General features: G+C 39.9%; 2 protein-coding genes across 4 annotated transcripts in view; both read right to left on the bottom strand.

Moving 5' to 3' along the window:
• Positions 1-1,347: 1,347 nt before the first annotated feature.
• Positions 1,348-19,189, bottom strand: LOC115024525 (signal transducer and activator of transcription 5B-like). Of its 3 annotated transcripts, none has more exons than XM_029456188.1 (20): positions 19,070-19,189; positions 18,385-18,520; positions 17,887-18,031; positions 16,426-16,582; positions 15,494-15,583; positions 15,178-15,355; positions 14,567-14,697; positions 13,674-13,825; positions 13,257-13,412; positions 12,302-12,481; positions 11,961-12,048; positions 11,199-11,321; positions 10,809-10,901; positions 9,320-9,526; positions 9,116-9,210; positions 8,500-8,642; positions 8,053-8,208; positions 7,765-7,816; positions 5,275-5,382; positions 1,348-5,139 (listed from the first exon to the last, which is right to left on the bottom strand). In XM_029456188.1, the coding sequence occupies exons 2-20, from the start codon at positions 18,404-18,406 to the stop codon at positions 5,016-5,018; spliced, it is 2,400 nt and encodes a 799-aa protein (XP_029312048.1). In that variant the 5' UTR covers positions 18,407-18,520; positions 19,070-19,189; the 3' UTR covers positions 1,348-5,015. The 3 variants fall into 3 exon arrangements, with proteins under 3 accessions (XP_029312048.1, XP_029312049.1, XP_029312050.1); XM_029456189.1 differs by having other exon boundaries at positions 18,446-18,520; XM_029456190.1 differs by lacking the exon at positions 18,385-18,520 and having other exon boundaries at positions 19,070-19,181.
• An 888-nt stretch (positions 19,190-20,077) lies between these two features.
• LOC115024591 (caveolae-associated protein 1-like) overlaps positions 20,078-22,743 on the bottom strand; it is a 24,249-nt gene continuing 21,583 nt past the window's right edge. The window contains exon 2 of the mRNA XM_029456336.1: positions 20,078-22,743. This exon is cut by the window's right edge and continues 1,144 nt beyond it. The gene's annotated coding sequence lies outside the window, so the exon portion shown is untranslated.

Here is a 22,743-nt window from a genome sequence, read left to right as displayed (position 1 = left end):
TTGGCTGCTCACTGCTGAAACAGTTCAAAATACATGTTTGCTTGTAAAGGGTTACTAGCATTTAGTAGGCTACTTTGGTAAAAACAAAAATAGACAGGCTCCTCATATCTACTTATTACCCAAAGTCCCCATTTAAATGTGGTCAAATAACCCATAAAGCTCAATCAATAGTGCACATGCATACACTTTCTGCTAAATAGGCACAAAGTGATACTACTTCCATAGAAGTACACCGTATGCAATGTGTGCAATGGCAACCAACCAACCAAATTAAAGATCTTTCTGAGTGGCAGACTTGTATTGTATCTACAGAGCTAATGCTTATGGTTAACCTGTGATGGAAAGTAATGACCTACCTTTAGTAATAAAGTACAGTTTTGAGGTACTTTTTTCCTCTATATTTATTTAACAATGTTACTTACTAACATAAAGTTACTAGTTACTTTAGGATGTTACACAAAGAAGATATGACCATCATATAAAATATACTCTGTTGTTAAAACTAACAATACAAATACAGATTACATTAGATCGATTATTATATATAATATTCTAAAACTCTGAAGGTGGCCATTCTGGAGAACTTTGTATAGTATATTTGGTGATTTTCCTTCAAACAAAAAAAGGTCTCTGGAGGAATCGTGGCTGCGCCTGCTGACCTGGTCCTGCTGGATACCGGGAAGCCTTTTTGACATTTTCCTGAATTCATCCATACTTTCTCAACTTTTTCAACATAACATAATTTCTATCAAATGTTGTATTCATTGTTTATCCTGCACACACGACATCTATTGCACGTCTGTCCGTCCTGGGAGAGGGATCCCTCCTCAGTCTCTCCCTGAGGTTTCTTCTATGTTTCCCCCTTTAATTATGGGGTTTCTTTTAGGAAGTTCTTCCTTGTGTGATGTGAGGGTCTAAGGACAGAGGGTGTCGTAACCTGTACAGTCTGTAAAGCACACTGAGACAAATGTATAATTTGTGATATTGGGCTATGTAAATACATTTGATTTGATTTGATTTGATTCAAACAATGCATGGTGAGACATCTACAAAACTAAATTCAATGAGTTGAACAAACTCAGCTTTACATTCATTTTATTTATTTTAAGTTACATTAGATTGAAATAATAATTATGAATATCAAGGAAACATACTTAATGAATAATTAGTTCTACCCATGCAGAGGACATCTGACACAAGTGCAATATATCTGTATGTGCAAAGAGGCCAACTGTGTGTAGCAAAAAAAGAAAGAAAGAAATGTTAGATCAGACTGAAGAGACGCTCAACAATACAGTACCTGGGACAGGCGGAAATACAAATCAATAACGATATACCACAGTGGGATATGATTCAATATAAAAACTTTTATTTTCAAGTCCCCAATCCCAACATCAAGCTTCCAGCAGAATGTGGCACAATGTGGAAGTAAATACAAAGTTCTCAAACAGGCCACAGGCTGCACAGAAGCCAGCTAACACACAGCAGTTGTGAGCTAGAGAAGTGAATAACACTGAAGACAAACATAAATTAAGTTGATTCAAAGACAAGCACTGCATGAGCATGAACATCAAATAACTGCTGGTGTGAGCATCAAAGTACTTGTTCACTTTTGCTGTTTCAGCTTTTATTTACCAATCTAACAAAAAGCATTAGAGGCGAAAGTAGCATGAGAGTTAAAACGGTTTCTACACTCGAGTCATCAGGTATCATTTGGTTGAATTGGACTCATCTACATTTATTTCACAGTGAGTTTTCTTGAGGTTTACTGTGTTAACTTCCATTCTGGGTGAGTTGTGTTTTCTCAAAGGAATTAGACATCCCATAGTTAAGGCTGGTAGTAGTGCAGCGTTAATGGCAATGGCTTTAAAATGTCCTGTATGGACAGTGCTGTCCCTTAACAATCCACAAGGCATAGACAGATCTACAGAGCCTGTATGTCCAAACAAAAAGCTTTTACTGAAGATTAGAAGCCAGAATCTAGAAAAAGCTTCATATGCAGAGCAGGTCTCAGTCTGGTCATGAATTCATCCACCATGAGGGTGCAGATCTGACACAATCATTGTATTCAGGCACTTTCAGAAGCAGTGTGGAACACATGGTCAACAAACACTTCTGACTCAAAGAACTATTACAAAGTATGAGGTATGAGCATTTTCCGAAAGGAATCCACTGACAGATAACTAAGCTTAGCTGTAAGACAGCACACACAAAGGCCTAAAGGTTCCATTTTGACAACATATATTCATATATGGAATATGTTTGAGATTCTCTACGAACATAATCATTCACTGGAACGGTCAGTCAGACTTCCACAAATCAGTAAGCAGTTCAGTATACCCACTGGGTCTGGGTTTGACTGCTCAGGATTGGATTTAAATATTTTATTAGGTAGTCTATTGTTGAAACTGTACAGTTTTAGGTTTTAGTCACGTTTAGGCTCAGGTTAAATGTCAAGTTCACTCTGGGTTTGAACAAAGATGTGTCAGGCAGCTAATACAGTGCATCAGAGGAGTGAAACAACACAATGGTCACTTCAATTTACTCGGTTAAATCATGAGTAATAATAAATTATGTACAGTGAGAGTGCAGTACTGTAAACACTGCCACTGGCTTCCAAACAAAATATATCCTCCATGTAGAAAAATGCTTTTCAAGACCACAGATTGTTACTATGAGTGAGCAAAGGAATACAACTGTCAGAGGATGGATACATCCTAATATGCTCAGTAATACTTATGTTTACTAAAATTCAAGGGTTAGATTCAAACCTTTTTGAACCAGAAGTTGCATTTAACAATCAGAATAAGTGGGGAAATAATTATCGAAGAAAACTATTAAGTAATGACATGTAGCGCAGACTGATCACTGCAGTATAATATCCTGTATTCTGTACCGGCTCTTTAGCAGCTAATTGGTTGACAACAAGCCGGAGAGGGAGAAGCTACTGGGTTATTATCCAACTAAATAGAATTTCATCACTTTCCAAAAAAAAATACCCGTCTCTCTCGAGTCCCCCAACTTCATGAAAGTGAAATACTAAATCACTGATGGACAACTCGTTCAACACAAATACAATTTAACAATTTAACCGTACTTTCTAAAGTACTTTTGGTATACAAATGCCAGTTAAGAGTTTAGAATGACTCTAACTGGTGACCGTCAGGGACAGACTTTTTGTTTTAAAGGCAGTGTAGTACAAGAACATCAGAAAATGGCTGTAATATAAAATATTATACAAAAAGCACCAAACAATAGTATTCAGTACTTGAAACATTGTCAATAATAAAACAATTCATTCTCTGACAAGAAATTAAATTGAATTGATGAGTAATAAAGTTCCCCTTGTTCGGTTCAACAGACTTAATGGTTTTGCTGCTACAGTCTTACTTGATCTGACCTGCAGCTATTGGTGGCTTATGGTGGCTGTTAGCGAACTTTAGATACATGTTGGTGCCTCACTTTACCAAGGCAGTTGGCCCTTCTCTGTTCTACTTTTCTGCTACTGTTACACTATGTCTGCATGTAGCAGATAACATTTAGGTGCTTTTACCACAAAAGTAAAACTCAAATGAACACAAAGGCTCCGCTGCTGTGTGACTTAGCATCTGGCTAGCTTAGCATCTGGCTAGCTTAGCATCTGGCTAGCTTAGCATCTGGCTAGCTTAGCTGTGGTTTACAACAGGTTCAGCCTGATGGCCGTGTCAAAATGATGATGATGATGAGAAACTCAGCATAACACTGCTGGATGTTCATTATTTTAAGAAAATGGTTATTAAAGATATTGTTTTTAGATGTGATTTTACAGTTCAGCCTCAGTTGATTTCTCTAACTGCAGAGGAAAGCATTCAGAACTGAAACGGTATACAGTGTTTTATCAGTCGAGTTGCAATTTTGATTGTCACAAAATACTCTGTGTCACTGTGTACTTCTAATATAAACACAGATTATCTTTACAACTCACCAAAACACAATGTGTGTATACTGGAGACCTAGCTAATGTGTTGAATGTGTTAATGTGAACGAGCGGAGACCGGGCGGTTTGGAGGCGGGTTTAAAGGAAACGCTAGTGAGCTTGCTCTATGGGCCCCATGGATGCTGAAGATGCAGGTTATTTTATTCCGCAGTCAAACCATTTTGGCTTCATGCACCACTGAGCAACTTTCATAGTAATGGACGGGCCAAGCCTCTAACGCTGGATCCAGTTCTCTTTATACATCAGCAGCTGGGTTTAGAATAAACCACTTCATTTTGTTTCAGAAAGCCTGGGTTGAATCCTGTCTTAAGGTTTAAGCCACAGCTAAGCTAACAACAGCACAACAGATCAAATGTACCTCACTGGGAGACATGTTTGTCCCTAATGAGGACGTCTTTAAAGAAACTGACTCAAGAGAATCTTTGGAAATTAATTTGCGACCATGCTGTAAATTCTACTTGTGGTCACAGATGCTGATGTTCAGCAAAAGTTACATGGCCTTACTTTAAGTATTTAAAGAATTTTATGGATTTACTATATACCAAGAAAAATGAGTGACAAATATTCCCTGACAATATAATTTACAGCATTGAGCCACATTAACCAAAGTTAACTGAGTAGATGCACAACAAACCTTTAAAATAAAAAATAAAAGCTAAATTTGTCCACTGTGAATTTGTATGCGAACATCTGCTATTGCCAGCTAAAAGCTCACCAGGCATATATGAATGCAAAGCTTACATAAAAACTGACTGCATCTCCTTTTCTATAAATCCCAATGAGCTAAACACATCAACCCTGAGAAACTATGCGCGGGAGAGGACATTAACACCAGCCTCTGCCAAATGTCAGTAACATTGAATTTTGATGGCAGGTTTACTTTCTCGACAGACACTCGGGCAAGGAGACGAGGATTCATTACCAGACCTGTTCTCTTCCAAAACCCCTGATGGGAGCTAAACTGAAAATGTATTGTGATGTGGATGTGCCAACTAATGAACACAGGAAATGTTTTGCCAGTGTTGCAGTTGTTTCATGTTCAGGACTGTTGACTGCTCCACTGGTTGGCCATAGGCCTGCGGAGCAGCTCCTCCACATGGCGAGCCACGTCCATCGTGTCCTCCAGGTCGAAGTCTCCATCTGCATCCAACATGGTGTGACTCCTGACAGGACAACAGCAGAGACGGAGGCCACATTTTCACAAAGGGGGTTCATGGGACAATCACACACACACTCCTAAATCACAGACACACACATACAGACACACAGACACACACACATAAAAGGAGTGTGCTTACATAGAAGGGTAGACACCAAAGTTGTTGGGGTGGCTCACGGAGGGAGAAGGTGTTTGGTCCATGAACGTAGGAGTTCCTCCACTGGGTTCAGACTTCGGGGTGGTGAATCTACCAGAGACATATAATAAACATTATTTAACAATTAATATGTCCATGATCCCATGTCTGCAACAGACCTACTGAGCACATCTTATAATAATGATGTATTAAACTAAGAAAAATACTAATTTCTGACTGGCTGGCAGGTGTCGGTCAAAAATGTATATTGGGACACATATTGAATACATACATTAAGAGGCAGGTAACCATGATAACAATATTTCTTCCAGTACGCTTCACACCATCTTTACCAGTTAACTCTTGCAAGTCCTACAGACCTGATTATGGGTTTAACTGACTGCAAACATTCAAAAATAAAACTCAAAGTTCCAGGAAAGTCAAAATTAGTAACTAGTGTTAACTGTGCTGTTGTACTGGTCTTCAGCTCATAGCAACACAATCAATGGCTGTTAAATGCCCCCATGTTTTTTCTGTACATTAAAAACAAGTTATCAAAACCTTTGGCACATTCCAGTTGCAAATTACAATGACATGTATACAGCGCATTCAGACTGCTTCACCTTTTTCATATTGTGTCATGTTGTAGCATTATAATCAATCTACACTTAATACCTCATAATGACAAAGCGAAAACGGGACATTTTTGCTAAATTATTCAAAAGGAAAATCTGAAATATCACATTGACATAACATTCAGACCCTTAACTCCAGATTACAGCCACCAGTCTTCTTGGGTACGACCTCCGGCTGAGCCATGGGACTCAATTTCCCAGGATCCTCCATTGGTGTGAAAACCCTTCATCACCTGTGCCTGCAACCGGAAGTGCCCTAAACTCCTCAACGTACAGTAGCTATTGTTTACTGTAGCCTGAGACCCATGGCGTCACCCGGTCTACAAAACTGACATGCATCTATGTGTTCTCTCTTTTCTTGTTGCTACGACTCTCATCAACACGCCAATGGATCCCGACCATCGTGCAGCTGCATCCTGCTGGAGCAGACCACCTCTTCTCTCTGCTGCCCACGGCAGCCCACTCCAACAGCTGACTCTCCGCTCACCATGCAGTCTGCTTGGAAGCAGATGCATCGGACTTCCATCTTTTCACGGTAGAGACGCGAGAGCTTGCCTGAAAGACTTCCGATTAGCCAGCACTGCTAACCCATAGTACAAGTTTAGTGCTTCCCACAGCCAATTAGACTTCACATCAGTAGGAGTAACAAGCAAGATATCTGCAAGATAACCAACAGCGGGACCAACAAAGACTCTATTCAACTGTCCACAGCCCGGCTTCTCTTCATCTCAACAGGTTTGCCAGCTAAGCTAACATGCTAAGGAACCTCTCCACAATTTCCTAATTCATTGGATAGTATATTTTATGAGACTGCATTAAGTGGCTATTGTTTTACTTTGACACAAAGGTGGTGCCCCCATTGAGGCAATTTTAATTTAAGTCATACTCGTGTAATTAATAACTATTTTTTAATAATTACTCATTCTGTCTGATAAACATTTTAATGCCCTTTGAGCTACTGCACCTACATAATTGTAGTTCCACGTTATTATCAACCCCTAATAGTTTTATTGATGTAATTTATCCTGTTTGTTAATAACCGGACATGCTCTTACTAATTCCTAACATGAGGTATTGAGTGTAAATTAATGAGGTAAGCAATGTATCCAAATGATTTTAGCATGAGGCTGCAAATAAAAGGTTTAGAGGTCTGAATACTTTCAGAATGCACTGTACCAGCCCTTAGTGCGATGCGAGGGTCTAAGGACAGAGGATGTTGTAACCTGTACAGTCTGTAAAGCACACTGAGACAAATGTATAATTTGTGATATTGGGCTATACAAATAAATTTGATTTGATTTGATTTGATTTAGTGATTAGTGTTTGATGGCATTACACCATTAGTTGATGCAACTGTAACAGGACACATTTAGGCCACAATTGTGTAATACTCATTTGAAATTAAGTACAGGATTGAGGTATTCTCAGATAATCCAATTGTACCATTATCCATCTATCTGTATATTTTTTATACAGATCCAGATTCAGACACAGTTGAAAACTGATCAACAGCAGTTTTATTTGTTACATTTAATTTCTCCTGCTTTGACACCTTTTAGGGGAAATTGTTTGAAGGAAGCCATTTGTCATGAAAGAATCCCAGAATTCATCGCAGAGTCCTGTTTTTACTTCAAATTCATCATGCATCATGAAAGACTCAGTCCTTAAAAAGGACAGAACATTGCTACACATCCATATCTGAGATATGTGAATGCTTTCCATTAATGTCAAGATGGAGGTGTTTTGCATCGTCTTTTTGGGATTCAAATACCAAATCCACATTACATTTCAGGAACTTGCTACTCATTCCATACTGTCCATCTGAAGTGATTTAGGTTTCCTGTTGCAGTTTACTTACTCTGGCACAACTTGTTTGATCTGTGGTTTTACGTATCCATCCACTGCTTTTGCTGCAAGAGAGACACAACGCCTTAAAAACTACATTGTGGAGTAATTTAAATTGTATAGTGCCATCCATGTATTGAGCTGATTTCACAATCTTAGGCTTTTAAAGCCCGCCACGACACCACTCATTTATATCAAAATGAGTTAATGTCAAGACAGAATAGATAGATAGATAGATGTGTATTTGGCTCATCACAGTGATGTGTTGATGTGAATACAAATAAGCATTGCTGATACATACAGAGAGGAGGGGTGTAGTACTTGGCGAAGACCTCGTCTTTGGGCCGGTCAGGGTAGAGAAATAGAAGGTGGTTCAGGTCACTGATGCGGTCCGCCAGGGAGCGAATGGAAAAGTCCTTGGTTGTATAAGGCAACAGATTCCAGACCAGCCTCTCGCCTTGCCAAAGACAGAAACAACAAAGAATTACAATCACAGCATTTACCAAGACGGGACATAATATTGTTGCAGAGATACACAACCTTTGTCATGCATTTCTTAGCAAAAGCACACGAGTGGAATTAAGGGCTGATACTGACGAGGAGACAATAAAACTTGGAGTGAACAAAAGGAATGCTGCATTTCAGCAGAACAAAAGTTTTTCTATGCATTTAATTCAGTTATATGTTATTTTAAAGAAGGATTCATTAAGATTCACACTTAGAGTAAGAGGGCAGGGCAGTTTGGTACCTTGTTTGTTGGGGTTCTCAGCCACCCAGGCGATGGTGATGCCGCCAATCTCTGAGTCGCTGAATCGCAGCAGGAAGGTGCCGTTGGGTTTCGACAGCAGCATGTCCTGGGCCTGCTGCTTGTTTACAAAGCCCAGGATGGCCCTAAAACACATATTCACACACAAACACACTTACAAACCAAAGCTGAGGGCTCTTTCCCTGATTTAGCAGGCAAAGACGGAGATACACATTTAGATTTTCTTTATGTTAAGAACCCATTCTTCTACCTTTATCATTAAATGACAATTGAACCGATTGATTTTAGACAGAAACGAACAATCATACTCATTATACACATTTCAGAATATGTATCATGCAAGAACATTAAAGGGTTGAACCACTGCTGTACAGTCTGCCGTTAGGTTCTTCTTTAAGAATTACAAACAGTCCTTTTCTTCTGGAGGACCCTCCTCTGCCTCCTCCCATGGAGTCGACAACCGCAAGTACATTTTCAACCTTTGTGAAACTCTGGAGCATTTCTATGAAAATATTATTGCTTTTCACTGGATTTAGCCTATACTACTTTTCATTTACCATGATCAGAAAAACAGTTTCTTTCAGAAAATAGTCATTACCCATCATTCCAGTGAGGCTTGAGATGTTTCTTCATGAGCTCCACAACTCCATCAAACCACTGCCAGAAGGTGAAGTTGCGTCCAGGTAAGCTCTCCTGTACAAATTAAATATACTCCATCAGTGTGTGTGTGTGTGTGTGTGTGTGTGTGTGTGTGTGCGTGCGTGTGCGTGTCAGAGCATTGGAATGAACTTCACATTCTCACCCGGTTGAACTGGGCCCAGGATATGGTCATGTTGCGGGAGTCCTCAGGGTTGTTGCTGCTGCTTGTAAAGGCTTTCTGTGCCAGGAAGACCATGTTATCCTCTGACAGGCCACGCCCACTGTGCATCTCTGCCTTGTACTTCATATCAAGGGCCTCACACAGCTGGGGCCACAGCACCTTGTCTGGCACGATGAACGGCACTCTGCCCTGAAGTGGAAAATATGGTGTAAATGGTAAAAGCCATTTATATAGCGCCTTTCTAGTCTTCCAAACACTCAAAGCAGTTTTCACTACATGTCAACATTCACCCATCAAATATATAATGTTACTGATGGCAGGGCTGTCATACAAGGTGCCAACCAGCCCATCAGGATTCATCTAAATGCTCAATCACACTCGCACAGCCTTCCAGAGCAATTTGGGGTTCAGTATCTTGCCCAAGAACATGCAAACAGGAGGAGGTGGAGATCAACCCGCTCAGACTCCCTGAGCTCCGTAAGAGGCAGTTGAGATGTGAGTCTGCAAGAAGCCGATGCAGACAGCTGAACAGATTCAAATGAGAGCGTATCTGTTAACAACATGTCTGGTAAACATTACAGCAGTGGTTGTTGCAGACACACCTGCCGGAGCGCTGCACTCTACTGAGAACACTTTTCTAGTTCTATATGTTTCTTATTGTCAACAAATCCTATGAAAAGACAAAAACAAACAATGTGTTACTCAATCTCTCAATTATAGCTGCAATGATTAGAAAATTTATCAACGACTATTTTTATAAATCGGAAAAATCATTTTAGTAATTTTTAAAAGAAAAAAGGCCAAACCTTTGCAGAGACTATTTTCTGTGGAGGATTAATCCACATTTCTGGGTATGTGGAATAGAGTGTGTTCAGGGTAATGAAGGAACATGTCTCCCAGGGCAACAGTGCAGCTCATTGATGCGTTTTGTTTTTTGTTTTTTTTAACAACAATGGAGCTCAATGACACAGAGGAAGAAGAAACTTGTTAGATACAATCATTGATGGTTTTGCTCTGTATGTTGGATTTGTTGAAAATAAAGAATATGACAAGACTTACCCTTCAACAGCATAATATGCATAATAAACCTGACATGTTGAAACTGTGTATGACGTTATGGGGAACTATTACTTAGCACAGTCATGGTGAAGTATAAAAAGGCCGCTATGGAAAATAGTAAAAGGACTTGCATTTATATAGTGCCTTTCTAGTCTTCAGAACACTTAAGAGTGCTTTTACACTACATGTGAACATTTAACCATTCACACACTGATGGCAGGGCTGCCATACAAGGTGCCACCTGCTCATCATCTAAGCTCGCACACAAACACACGCGCCTTCGGAAGCAATTTGGGGTTCAGTATCTTGCCCAAGGACACTTTCACTGTTCCACATGCAACTTCTGATTAGTGCACGACCCGCTCTACCTCCTGAGACGCAGCCGCAGACCATCCATGAGCAGCCAACTCACCGGCTCAGCAAAGGCGTTGTCCCACAGGACTGTGGCTGTGGCGTTGTTGTCCTGACTCCCGTGGACAATCACTACCACAGGCAGTGATAAGGTCTGCAGGTTACAGACACAACAAGAGGGACAGTAATAGATTAAAGAGTAGGAGGCTTATGGATTCATTAAAACTAATCAATTATTAATCAATGTTCAATGTTTTATTTTTTATATCAGGCTTGGAGAACTCTTAGACAAAGCCAATACAACTCTAGTTGGTATTTAAAGTCTTCCAGTGGAGATGAAATCAGTAGCAGGCTAAGGAGAAGGCCGACAATTCAATAACCAAGCAACATGCCCAGTGCTTTTCAGCTGCTATTCTCAAGTATTAAAAGGTCAAATGTCCTATCTGATTACTTTGACATGGAAGACCAGTTCGTTGCCCCCGACGCTGAACTGTGATTCGAACAGAACTGTGAACTTCTCCTCCGTCACCGACTCTGCACCTCGACGGTCCGAACGCTTGATCCTCTTCAGTGACTGTGTGAAGACATGAGATTAGAGACATATTCATTACAACAAACGCAGCCAAAGTAGTGCATTCTGAAACAACCGGGCAACTGCGTTTCAATCTCTGGAGAGTAGCTGTGCATCAGGCACACGTCACTGAAGAAGAGAAATGATACACACAGTTCACTGTTGATAATAAAAACATACAAGAACACCAACCTTATCCTCATTCTCTCATTTTGTGTTGCATTCTCTATAATACTTTTAACTTTTAAAGTATGTACTGCATTGACATTTAAAAAAATATCATTTGATTCTGCATGCATGGTTATGGGTCATGGTCAATTCCTCATTGCAATGTACCAAAACAATGGAGGGGCTGTGCACTGCTGGAAAAGTGCAACTAGTTTTTGAAAAAATAAAACTAAGTCAGTCCTGTGGAAATAATCCAGACATTTAAGCAATTTAATCACAATTTCTGAAGTTTTCCAATTTGAAATTGGCAGTAGTGTTTTTTTAATGTACATGGGATTTCTAACCAAATCATTTAAAAGGTATTGTTGCATGTGAAACAATTCTATATTATATACAAGATGTTGTAATGGTTGTGGGCTTTTAAAAAACGATACCAGTAATGGATCATCCTTACACTTAACCAGTAGAGCATACCATATTTCTGAAGTGTGCACTGAGGGTGCCGGTGGCCTGGTGATACTCCATTACACAGTTGTTGTTGAGGATTTCTCCACTGCTTTCACTACCAAGGCAAAGAAAGCTGTTAGAAAAGATTGACCCATAGCTGCAAACATCTTCAACAAAAGAGGATTACACATGTAAAATCTATTTGTTTGGTAACTGCCAATTATTGAATTGCCTTTTAATATCCAACAAAACACCTGCTTCAATCATCAATTATTTTGCCACTGTATCATCCAAGAGTCCATAATGTGTTTTTCCAGTGCATTCATCATTCTTACATCATTGTCTGTATGATGGCTTATGCCCCTCACCTGTGTGTGCTCTCATTCTTCAGCAGAGCTTTGGCCTGCTGCTCGCTAACAATCACAGCTTTGACCTGAGGTGGATTCATGTGGACGTTGAGCTTCCCGCCCACCAGAAGGCGCACTGTGGCTGCAAACTTGGTCTGGGTCTTTAACACCTGGGGAGGCTGCTTTTCAATGATGAAGGTACTGAAGAGAAGAGAGGACAATGACAATGGTGTGCTCAACATTTTCTCTCATGAGAGGATTTCAGTTCGCCAAAGGAAGTAATATTGTTATTGATAAAGTTTAGGATAAGAGATTCTGTCCATTAAAAGCCAAAAAGGAAATCATACACCCACACAGATTGTGCTTTTTGCCATGAACACAGACGCCAGTTATACAAGGACAAACATTGCTTGTCGTGTCAGCCTCTGCACTCACACCGCACAGGATACCAAACATAAGCCGTCTCTACATCCACAAAGCACATTTAGACTAGATAGGGAAACATCCATGACCTCTACAGTGTCCTTGCAAGAGTATAGAAAAGTGGTTCACTGCTCAATAGGTCGGACAGAATCTGCATTTCTTGCTGAACTGGATAATCTGCAATCACCATATCAGACACTCAGCCCGGCTGTGGCCACAGTGTGTATAAAAATCTGAATCTGTCCATCTACTGAGAGCATTATGACTCCAGGTATACAAGGTCTCATCGTGTCAGCCATGGCAACCCATACCCCCACAGCAACCTCCCACAAGATACTCCAGGGGGAATATGAACATAAGCATTATCCAATTCCATTATCCATGGAAAAGCTCCCATGATCAAGAGTAAAGACTTAGTCACTGTTTCCCAATCAGGACAGAATCTGCATTGCTCCTCCTGAATCAATCGGAGTCTCCTTTTCAGAACCCCGTCTGCCAGTCTACAGGCACTGTCCACAACCTCCACACAGCACTGAAGAGGTGAAGTTCTCACCTGGTAACCAGGGCGGAGATGATATCAGTGATGTCAGCGTTGAGTTTGCTCAGCAGCTCTTCCATGGGGCCTGGCAGAGGGAGCTGCTGGGTTAGATGTTCACAGCGTCGGATCTGCTGCCGGTTCTGCCAGATCAGATCAGCCAGCTTCTCACACCTGGTGGACAGAGAGAGGAAGTGAAGATACCACAAGTGTGGAATATAAAGGGGAAGAGGAGAAAATAAGGCTGGGTTGCTCTATGTGAGTGCATTCACATCCTGTTGATGCGTTTATGCTTTGTATAGAGTTATGTTCTTTATAATGTTTTATCAAATTGAACATCTTAAATTTTTTGAGATTAGTAAAAACATTTCATAAAATCTCCACCTGATAATATAACATACAAGTTAAAAATAATTGGAATATTCCAGTTTATACCAGGACTGGAGGACATCCAGTCCCCCCTCATGAGGACCCCCATTGCCAGCCAGCTGCTGCCTCCTCTTCCACTGGATGAGTTCCTCATCCAGGATCAGAGTCTGCTGCTTCCTCAGCAGGACCAGGGTCTTCTGGTGTTGTTCTGACAGGTCCTACAAAAAACATGTATAGGTCTCACTCAGTTTGTTGATTTACACAAAAGAAATACAGGGAGAAATAAGTTTAGCAGGATATTGGACGGCATGTTTATGTGACCTGATAACTGTAAAATCCACGTTTGCATGCGGCTGTGTTTACTGCTCCGCTGTGAGAAACTGATTTATTGAGACTTAAAAAGGGATATTTACTATGCCTGCCGCAAAACTGTGTGAGTGACTCATGTTGCACACTGGAAAGTAATGAAGCACAAATAAAAGTGCGTTCTTCTGAAATGGAATATCGGTTAAAGACACTGAATAACAAAGGTGCGCTCATCCAGCCAGAGGAAGGCTGTATGTGAGGAAAGATGAGCCAAATAGCCTGAAGTAGACAGAGCAACAAAAAGACCAGTGAATAAGTGAAGAAAAATCAACGTTGGTAAAACTTTTAAACTCTTTTGAGTAAATTAGGGGAAACAGAAGGTAAACACTGTTTAGTCTCGTGTTGCTGTGGTGCTGAACAGAGAGCTACTGTGCAGTAACTTTATTGTGTATATTTTTAATTTGCTGCATTCACTTGAGTGTTTTCATTGTCCTACTGTTCATTGTAAAACTTTCCTCAGAAAATCATTTTACTCCTTATTCATGAGTGTGTGAGACGTGTGTGTGTGTGTGTGTGTGTGTGTGTGTGTGTGTGTGTATGTGTATGTGTGTGAGACATGTGCATCTGTGGGACTTGTGTGTGTGTCTTCATACAAGCCTGTATTTCTGAAGTGTGCTGGCCTCTCTGGTGAGCCAGGTCTCCACAGTGGCCCTCTTGCTCTGCAGGGTGGTCTCCCGCTGGGTGCGTTCAGCTGGGGGTAGTGAAGATAGGCTGCTCAGCTGGGCTAACAAAGCAAGAAGCAGGAGACAGGCAGGACGTTACAAACACCAGCTGCCACAAAAACACTGCTCACTTCTGGGTAAAGAAGATGACTTTGAGCAGGCCCTGGCTGTAGTGCGTTAAGATATCATTCAAACAGGCTGGTGATGTCTAAAATCAGAAACACAGAATTGAAGCTAAATATTTATCTTCAGTTGGCTTTCTTTGGTTCAGACAGGAGCGGACGATATTTTGGGCAGAAACTCATTGTTGGATTGGGCCCATCTATTTAAAAATCAACAAGTGCATTGAAAAGAATTCCAAAACATATAGTTATAGTTATATTTTTAGTAACAGCGAGTGTATTTGTACGTATTATTCAAATCTGTACGGGATTTTCTACATTTTAACATTTCTCAGGTCTCGTGTGTGTGTGTGTGTGTGTGTGTGTGTGTGTGTGTGTGTGTGTGTGTGTGTGTGTGTGTGTGTGTGTGTCTCAGCTCACCCTGGATGCGCATGTTCTCCTGGTACTGGATGATGAAGTACTCCTGGCTGTGCTGCAGCTTTCTCAGTTCATTCTCAGTCTCCTGTGTTGCTAGGCGGAGCTCCTCAAAGGCCTGGTTGATCTGCTGGTGGCGCTGTGACAGGCTGTCCATGGCCTGCCCCCCACTTCCGCAGCTGGCCTACACACACAACATTTAACATGACTCAAATACATTTCATTTATTGTTTGTGGATATCCTGTCCCAGTCATGTAAATCTCAACCCAGCCACAACCTGGACAACAGATAACACACATCAACAACCTCTTTAACACTTACATTTGTAGCTTCTTGTACCAGTCTCTGCTCTGAGTGCAGGATGTGTTTAATGCAGCGCACAAGCTCCAAAGGACAGCGGTCGTAGGTGCTCTGCAGATAGAGAACACACACATTATTGTATTGTTTACATTAACTTTCCTATTTCAGGGACTCATGGCTGGTGGAAAACACACACGCACACGTACACACACACACACACACACACACACACACACACATAACTTTCATAGTAGTAATTCCTTAGTGCCCATATAACACCTAAAGCAGAGGTTCCCAAACCCTGAGCTGTGGACCAGTATACTGTCTGTACTGGTCTTGTGTTTTGTACTACAGAAGAACAATCTGACAAAAAAGGTGATTAATAATAAATAAACTTTATAGACTATTATAGACTAATAAATACCTTGAAATTGTCCCACTCATTTCTCTTACTCACTTTAGTTCTTCAGATTTTGAACTAAAGTGAGTCACCATGTCAACTCCATCACTCAGCTGATCTGACCTGTCACCGAGAGGTCTGCATGTATCTATTATCTAGTTAGTCACCACAATAAAACACAAACCAAATAATGTAGACATTGATTTTGTGCTGTAAAATTGCAAACATAGCTAATACTAGCTGACATGTAAGAACAATTATAACTTTCCCAACTGAAACAAATTCTGAAGACCTCTCTCTATTTTTTCTCTTGTAGACAGGTTAGATGGCCAAGGCAACTTCTTTTGTTTCTGGTTCGCATCCTGTACTTCTTCTAATCGGTTTACTGGCGGATTACAGCAGAGTGTAGCCTACAGCACCGACTTCTGACAAAACTACGCTGTAGCCTAGTTTATTCTGTTTAAACCAGTTGAAGGGGCATCACTTCAGCTCAGAAATGAGGCCTGCTTTATGTTAAGTGCGTCAATTATTTCATAATGTTCTAGTGACAAACCTTGAGCTGGTTGGCGTAGTGGCCCAGCTTGATCTTGAGCAGGAAACCGTCCTCTCCTCCCTGTAGCTGGGCTTTCCTCTGCAACTCAGCCACCAGGTTGTCCAGCAGACGCTTCGCTTTGGCTTCCTCCGCTGGGTTGTCCAACTCCACTGAATCCCTGTGACATATCCAAAGCTAAGGTCAAGCTCATGTGCTTCACTCAGAAGAGTTGTTGATGGTCACTTTTGCTCACAGGACTAAATCATTTACGTAAATCTCTCATCAACTTTAATCATTAAACATGAAATTTAACAAATAAAATGGAAGTTATGATAATAATAAACTTTACTTATAAAGCACGTAATAAGGTTAAAAATCAAAAGCTCCAATAAATGTCAATTACATTTTTAAGTTAAATTAAAAAAACTAAAACAGTTGGACAATTGGAAGCCAGATGAGAGACACAACGATAGGTGAAATGTGCTGAGGCATTATTATAAAACTGTGTGCACAAGAGACGGAAATGGCGTACACCAAATATAATCAGATTTATAAAACTGTGCGCATGCACGCCGGCACACACATTTCCATTATACTGTATATACATCACAATCAACTTAGAAATGTGCACTGCACTCTCACATTAACCATATATGGTCAATGCAAAAACCGCATGAATATGTACATTTACATTATCTTGAGGAAAAGGACAGTGGTGTAACAAATGTTTGAGACTGAATGGCTGCAGCAGCTGTTAATGTAGTTGGTTTAACAAAAAACACAATTCCCAAAAATTAAACAAAGTTGTCAGGCATGTACAGTGGATGTCTTAAACGCTTTGCTGCACACCATCAGAGTTTGGACTGGTGAAGGGACACTGAAGCTCACCGCCTGGTATTTGTGAAGCATCTACATCGACATGTCAGGGCTCAAAATACCCGTTTGTTCTGGTAAATGCACTTTCTCTTGTGAGTGTAAGTAATGTAAGCACTGTTGGAGTGCTAGTATGCCTACAGTCTAATGTATTGTGAGCACAGTTTTAGTGATTAAAATGTTCAGCCAGAGTTATGTCTCCTTACATCAAAACCATGCTTTGCATGAGTGCAATTTTTGAAATCGCAAGAGACACAATTTTTATTAAAATCACATAACACTGTGTGTCTTCACAAGGTGTAGTGCCGATGTTTGATGACCTGTTCCGCCCTGTCAGACTTCTTTGTACTACTGTTGGCATTATCCTAAATGCAGCTATTAACTGTTACACATTATTATAACTGAAATAGCATTCTAGGCCAATCATCAGTTTATTTTATGTGATTATAACGGATTATATATTATATTTTGATTATATTGTATTGTATTATATAATGAAGGAAATGTATATTACAAAAACATTCCAGTCAAATGTAGCTTCTATCTGAAGAAATTGACATTGCCATTGAAAAATCTGATCAAATACAAAGATCAAAGTCTACTGCATACCAGAGTTGGCATTCGATCCACTGGGCCAGGTAGTGTCGCACCTCGATGGGAAAGTGCTGGCCGTACAGCGCCTGCATCTGGTGCAATGCCTCACCTTGCAGCTGCTGGGCCTGGATCCACATAGCCATGGTGCTTCTGTGTAAGCCTGAGGACAGCAGGAAAAGAGGCCAGGGGGAAGGATGAGGGAGAGGGCAAGGTACATCAAGCAAGAGTCGTAAGAAGGTAGAGGCCAGAGGGAGATTTAGCACCGAAAAGGTAAAAGAGAGTAAAGAAAAGTCGACGGGGAAGGAGATGGAGTAGCAAAGAGTTATTACAATGTTTTAAAGAAATGTCTTTTCAAGAGGGAACAGGTTCAGTAAATAACACAAACTAATTTACTGTTTGTTGGAGGTGGCTATGTTTTAGCTAAAGTGAAACAGATAAATACAGACTATGCTGACAAAAATGTTTCAAAAACTGCACCTGAATCACATGTCACAATAATAAAAACAAACGTACCCACTCTCAGACACTTCACCATGAACAAACTAGTACTACCATTACCGGTCCATGAACTCACTTGCGGTAATTAACTGAGCAAAAGGAGCACCAGCCAGGTCCACCTCAGTACTAGCAGTTATGGCAACTGTCAGACCTAAAAGTAGAAGTACAACTAATTAAGGAATTGCTTGGTGTTGTGTCAAATCACATGCTAAAACGTGTTTTTTGACAAAGCATGTCATTTATCTGAGAAATGTCATAGGATGGACTACATGTCCATTTATTACACAGTCCTGTGTGAGCTTTGGTATTAACTTCAGGCTACACAGGAGGGCAGGACGCATAGGACTGCAGCAGGGAAGCTCGCTCTCCCAAAAAGTTTAAGACATAGCTCAGTTTGCTAACATTACTGTACATTGAGATTGATTCGTTGGCAACCATTATATGCAGCAAACTTGCAAATGGCGATTTGGCATATGGCTAAACAGATGTCCACATGCGGAGTGGGAATGTGGGGAATTTACGTTACGTGTGTTAGTGGGACAACACAGTGTAACGCTAGCTAGCTAGCGAAGGTAAGCTATTCTACTAGCTAGCATAGTAGGGAAGCTCACTGATGAAGCAACGATACAGCGCTCGACAAAACTTCACTTTCATGCGTTAGAGTAACGTTAGGTAACAGCTAGTTACGTAATTAACTTACCTTTTCAGAGTCTGCAGCCCAGCTTACAACAACAGCATGGACGAGCAGCGGACAGCTCACACACACAACTTTTAAAACTCATACGGGTCGGTTGACGTACATGTCACATCGCCAACTACTGGCAAAAGCAGCTGTTGTTGACCAGCGTCAAGTCAAGAATAAATATCGAAGTCAGCTTCCGATTTAAAATGTCAAAATAAAAAATGCATTTAACGCTATATGTCTAATATCTGTTTATTCACCAGCAATTACTGTGACTTGTTGTTGTTGTTTACTCTTGATATATTAGGATACGTAAATAAAATGCCTTTAAGGGGATTTAATGGTGTTTTCGCCCAATAATTGTCACAATAATTATGTTTACGTTAGGTACAGAAACAATCTAATAAAGAATGAAATGAGAAAACATCACCTCATTGAATTATTAATAGTATTGTTCTAATTTTATATTTTCCATCTGTAAATAGTTTTCTTTTAGCCAACCTTTTCTGTTATTTTGTTTTGTTTTTTTGGGGGTTTTGTCTGACTCTATGTAATATATAATATATGATGTATTGCTCTGCTTTCCAGTAGTTATGACCTGTGTCCAGTGATAATTCCATTGTTCTTTGAATGCACAGTTGCCTTTGGTTGCAGTCAATTACTTCTAAGACTGGACACCAGTTTTTTATTGATATCATTTTGAGATGGAAATAAAGATCTATGATTTGACACAATAAATAATAAACCTTTTTGGAGCAAAAAACAGTTGGCGGATACTACAATTTCTTGCCTTTTCACGTTTTACCTGTGCAACAATGTTTCTATGAGCATCTGGTGACATTGACTTTGTTAAACTTTAACATGAGCTACAACTATAATTTCCCATGATGGACAAATATGTTTGTTCAAATAGAAAACACTATTGGATCATACATGTCTACTCTAAATAAATCTAGTAATCTCAACAGGGTTTTATGTGTCCAGTCTTTCATTTTCTCTGCTAACATTCAATGACAACACAGAAACTGTGAACCAAACAGCTTTTATTAATGAAATCATTAGTGGTTAAGCAATGCAACATTATACAGGAATCAGTTACCAACAAAACAAAAGCAAGGAGTTAAGTGTGAACTACATTTGATGTTCCATTGACACGCCTCAGCACAACTGCTTGGTGTTACTGCTCTGGCAGTGTTAATTCACTTTGAAGGGCAACCACTGAAAGAATTCTCTACCACAGTTGTATCAAAAAACTGAGATGTTTATCTTTGCCTACATGTAAGAGTGTCAATGTCATTTGTTGCACTGTGAAACCTGTGCAACCATCAACATGATTTGGCCCAAGAAGCTGTACTAAATGTAGAAGAAGTGCAGGCAGCAGAAGGAAAGAAGCTCTCTTGTAAATAAAATCAAAATGCATTAGAATCTGCATTGGCAGTGATTCACATTATATACAAAAAAGGAAAACACTAATAAAGCTGTGATGTGTCTGAGCTAGAAACTAAACGTTGACAGTACAAATACTGTGGAAATGTGTTAAACTTTGGCAACAGTTATATACAACTATTTTTCTCTTACTTTGGATTCACAAATTCATCTGGTGTCTGACTCTGCGTTAGCCCTTTGATAGACTGCTGACCTGTCCAGGGCGTAAACCCCTTCGGACAAAAAAAAGTTCTATTCGGGCATACTTAGCCCCCGCTAACCTAACCAGGATTAGTGTATAGGTGGATGGAAATGTATCATGAATATGCCAAAAAATGTATTAATTAATGATTGCAAGGTACTCATAAAATAACACCAGTAGTGGTGAAGATATAAAACATATTTATAAACCTAATAGCAAATAAGTAGATGTGGACAATAGAGGAAACGTGTGGAAATATCTGAATGAAATGATCATTTGTCAAGAGAATACTTGGAGATGTGGTGAAATGCACCTTTAATATAGAGCAGAGGAAATTATAGTGAGATGATTGGACACTAGGGGTCAGTGTCAGACCGCAGAGTCTTGTTTTGAAACTTAGTCCTGTGAATGGATAGGTCCCAAGAGTACACAGAGTTACTAAGAGTCTAAGCTGGTTCTACCGAAGGCTTGTGAGACTTACTGAGAGTATTGGTCCTCATCCTAATGAAACACATCTTAGAATAGCGCATAACACGTTTTTTATTAGAACATTCTCATGAGAAAATATTTAAAGTGAATACGATCTGCGAATGAAATGTAAAGGACCTATGGATGTCTCTGCCTTGTGTTTTGCAGATCTTCGTGTTCGTATGTGCTAGTTATTCTTTGGCAGTAAAATGTTGCATAAGTATACTGCATGCAACAAGGTGTGATAAAACTATTAGGCTACATTGTGTACATATGTCAGTAATGATAAGGAGTTGACATCAGCCAAGTGTAAAGTGTGATCACATAAAAAATCATCTACAAATATTTTACTGTGAACTCATCAAAACCTAGAAATAACAACAGAATGATTAAATAATGAGTAAATTAAGCAGAGTAAGATAACACGTCAGTATTTAAACAGCTGAATAACAAAAGGGGTGGAAGGAATACTCATGTGTGTGTGGTATGTAATATACAAGGCATTTAAGGATGTAAAGCAGAAATATGTACTATGTAAAGCGTGTTTTTGAATAATTTGGACATTGGGCATTTACTACTCAACAGTCCATGAGATCATTTCCTTAATACTACTGAAATTCAGTGGACAGGAGATTATTCCTTCCATATGCTCATCCCACTAGTTGTGAGTGGTTGGGGTTTTGATTTGAAAAAATGAAACTGGAAAGAAATCTTCTGACAAATGACACTTTCTTTCAAAGGGAATGACGCTGTCCCCCTTTCTTGATCATGCCAGTTCTGCGATTGCCCGACCTCCTAGCTAACAACAAAGTTATTTTCTTCTTCTTATTTCAAATTTCACGATCATCTACACAATCCAAACACCAATGGACTCTTGACCCTTGAAGTGCTTTTGCAAATAGGGAAATATTTTCATTAAGCCCTTAAAATGAAGCTCTTTTTGATTTTTTTTTAACACAAAACCTGTAGTCAAATAAAGTGGTTAAATGATGATTTAGTTTTTTGTTTTTACAACTTGGGTCTTATTTTTGTAGTTTTGGTCATTATTCCTAATGGTAATAATAACATTGTCTTGGTTAAATGAACTGCTGAGATCTGGGAATGAACCTGCTGGGTCCCACTCTGTGCGATGTATACCGTTATTCTACGCTGGTATACCACCTGGCCCTGGCTTTGGTCTTTGGTAATGTTTAGCCATGTAAGGGCAGCACAACAAGCTGTAAACACAACACTGACATATTAGCATGTTAGCAATCAGTTGCGCATTTACACATCTAGCAGACATGAAGCAACATTAGCATTCATTTGGAGTGTTTTTGTGTCCACCTGGCAAATGCAAGTCCAACATTAACTTCAGTTTCTGTTCTTTAGCTGCCTGAATTGTTTACCAGCTGGTCTCTTACTGTGTTTGCTGCTGAGCAGGTAGTGTACAATGTGTCAGACTATCAGACAGGATGGAAACAAACCTCTCGGCTTGCCAAACCTATTTCTCAGAGAAAAGAAAGGTGAACGTTACCAACCAGCCGGTTCAACTTTGATCTTATTTACTTAACGTAGTGCTTGTAAACTGGTGTCCTGTATTGTGAACAATTATTAC

Source organism: Cottoperca gobio, chromosome 19 (assembly GCF_900634415.1).
Source record: "Cottoperca gobio chromosome 19, fCotGob3.1, whole genome shotgun sequence".
Lineage (NCBI taxonomy): Eukaryota > Metazoa > Chordata > Actinopteri > Perciformes > Bovichtidae > Cottoperca > Cottoperca gobio.
This window is presented reverse-complemented; position numbering and strand designations above follow the sequence as displayed.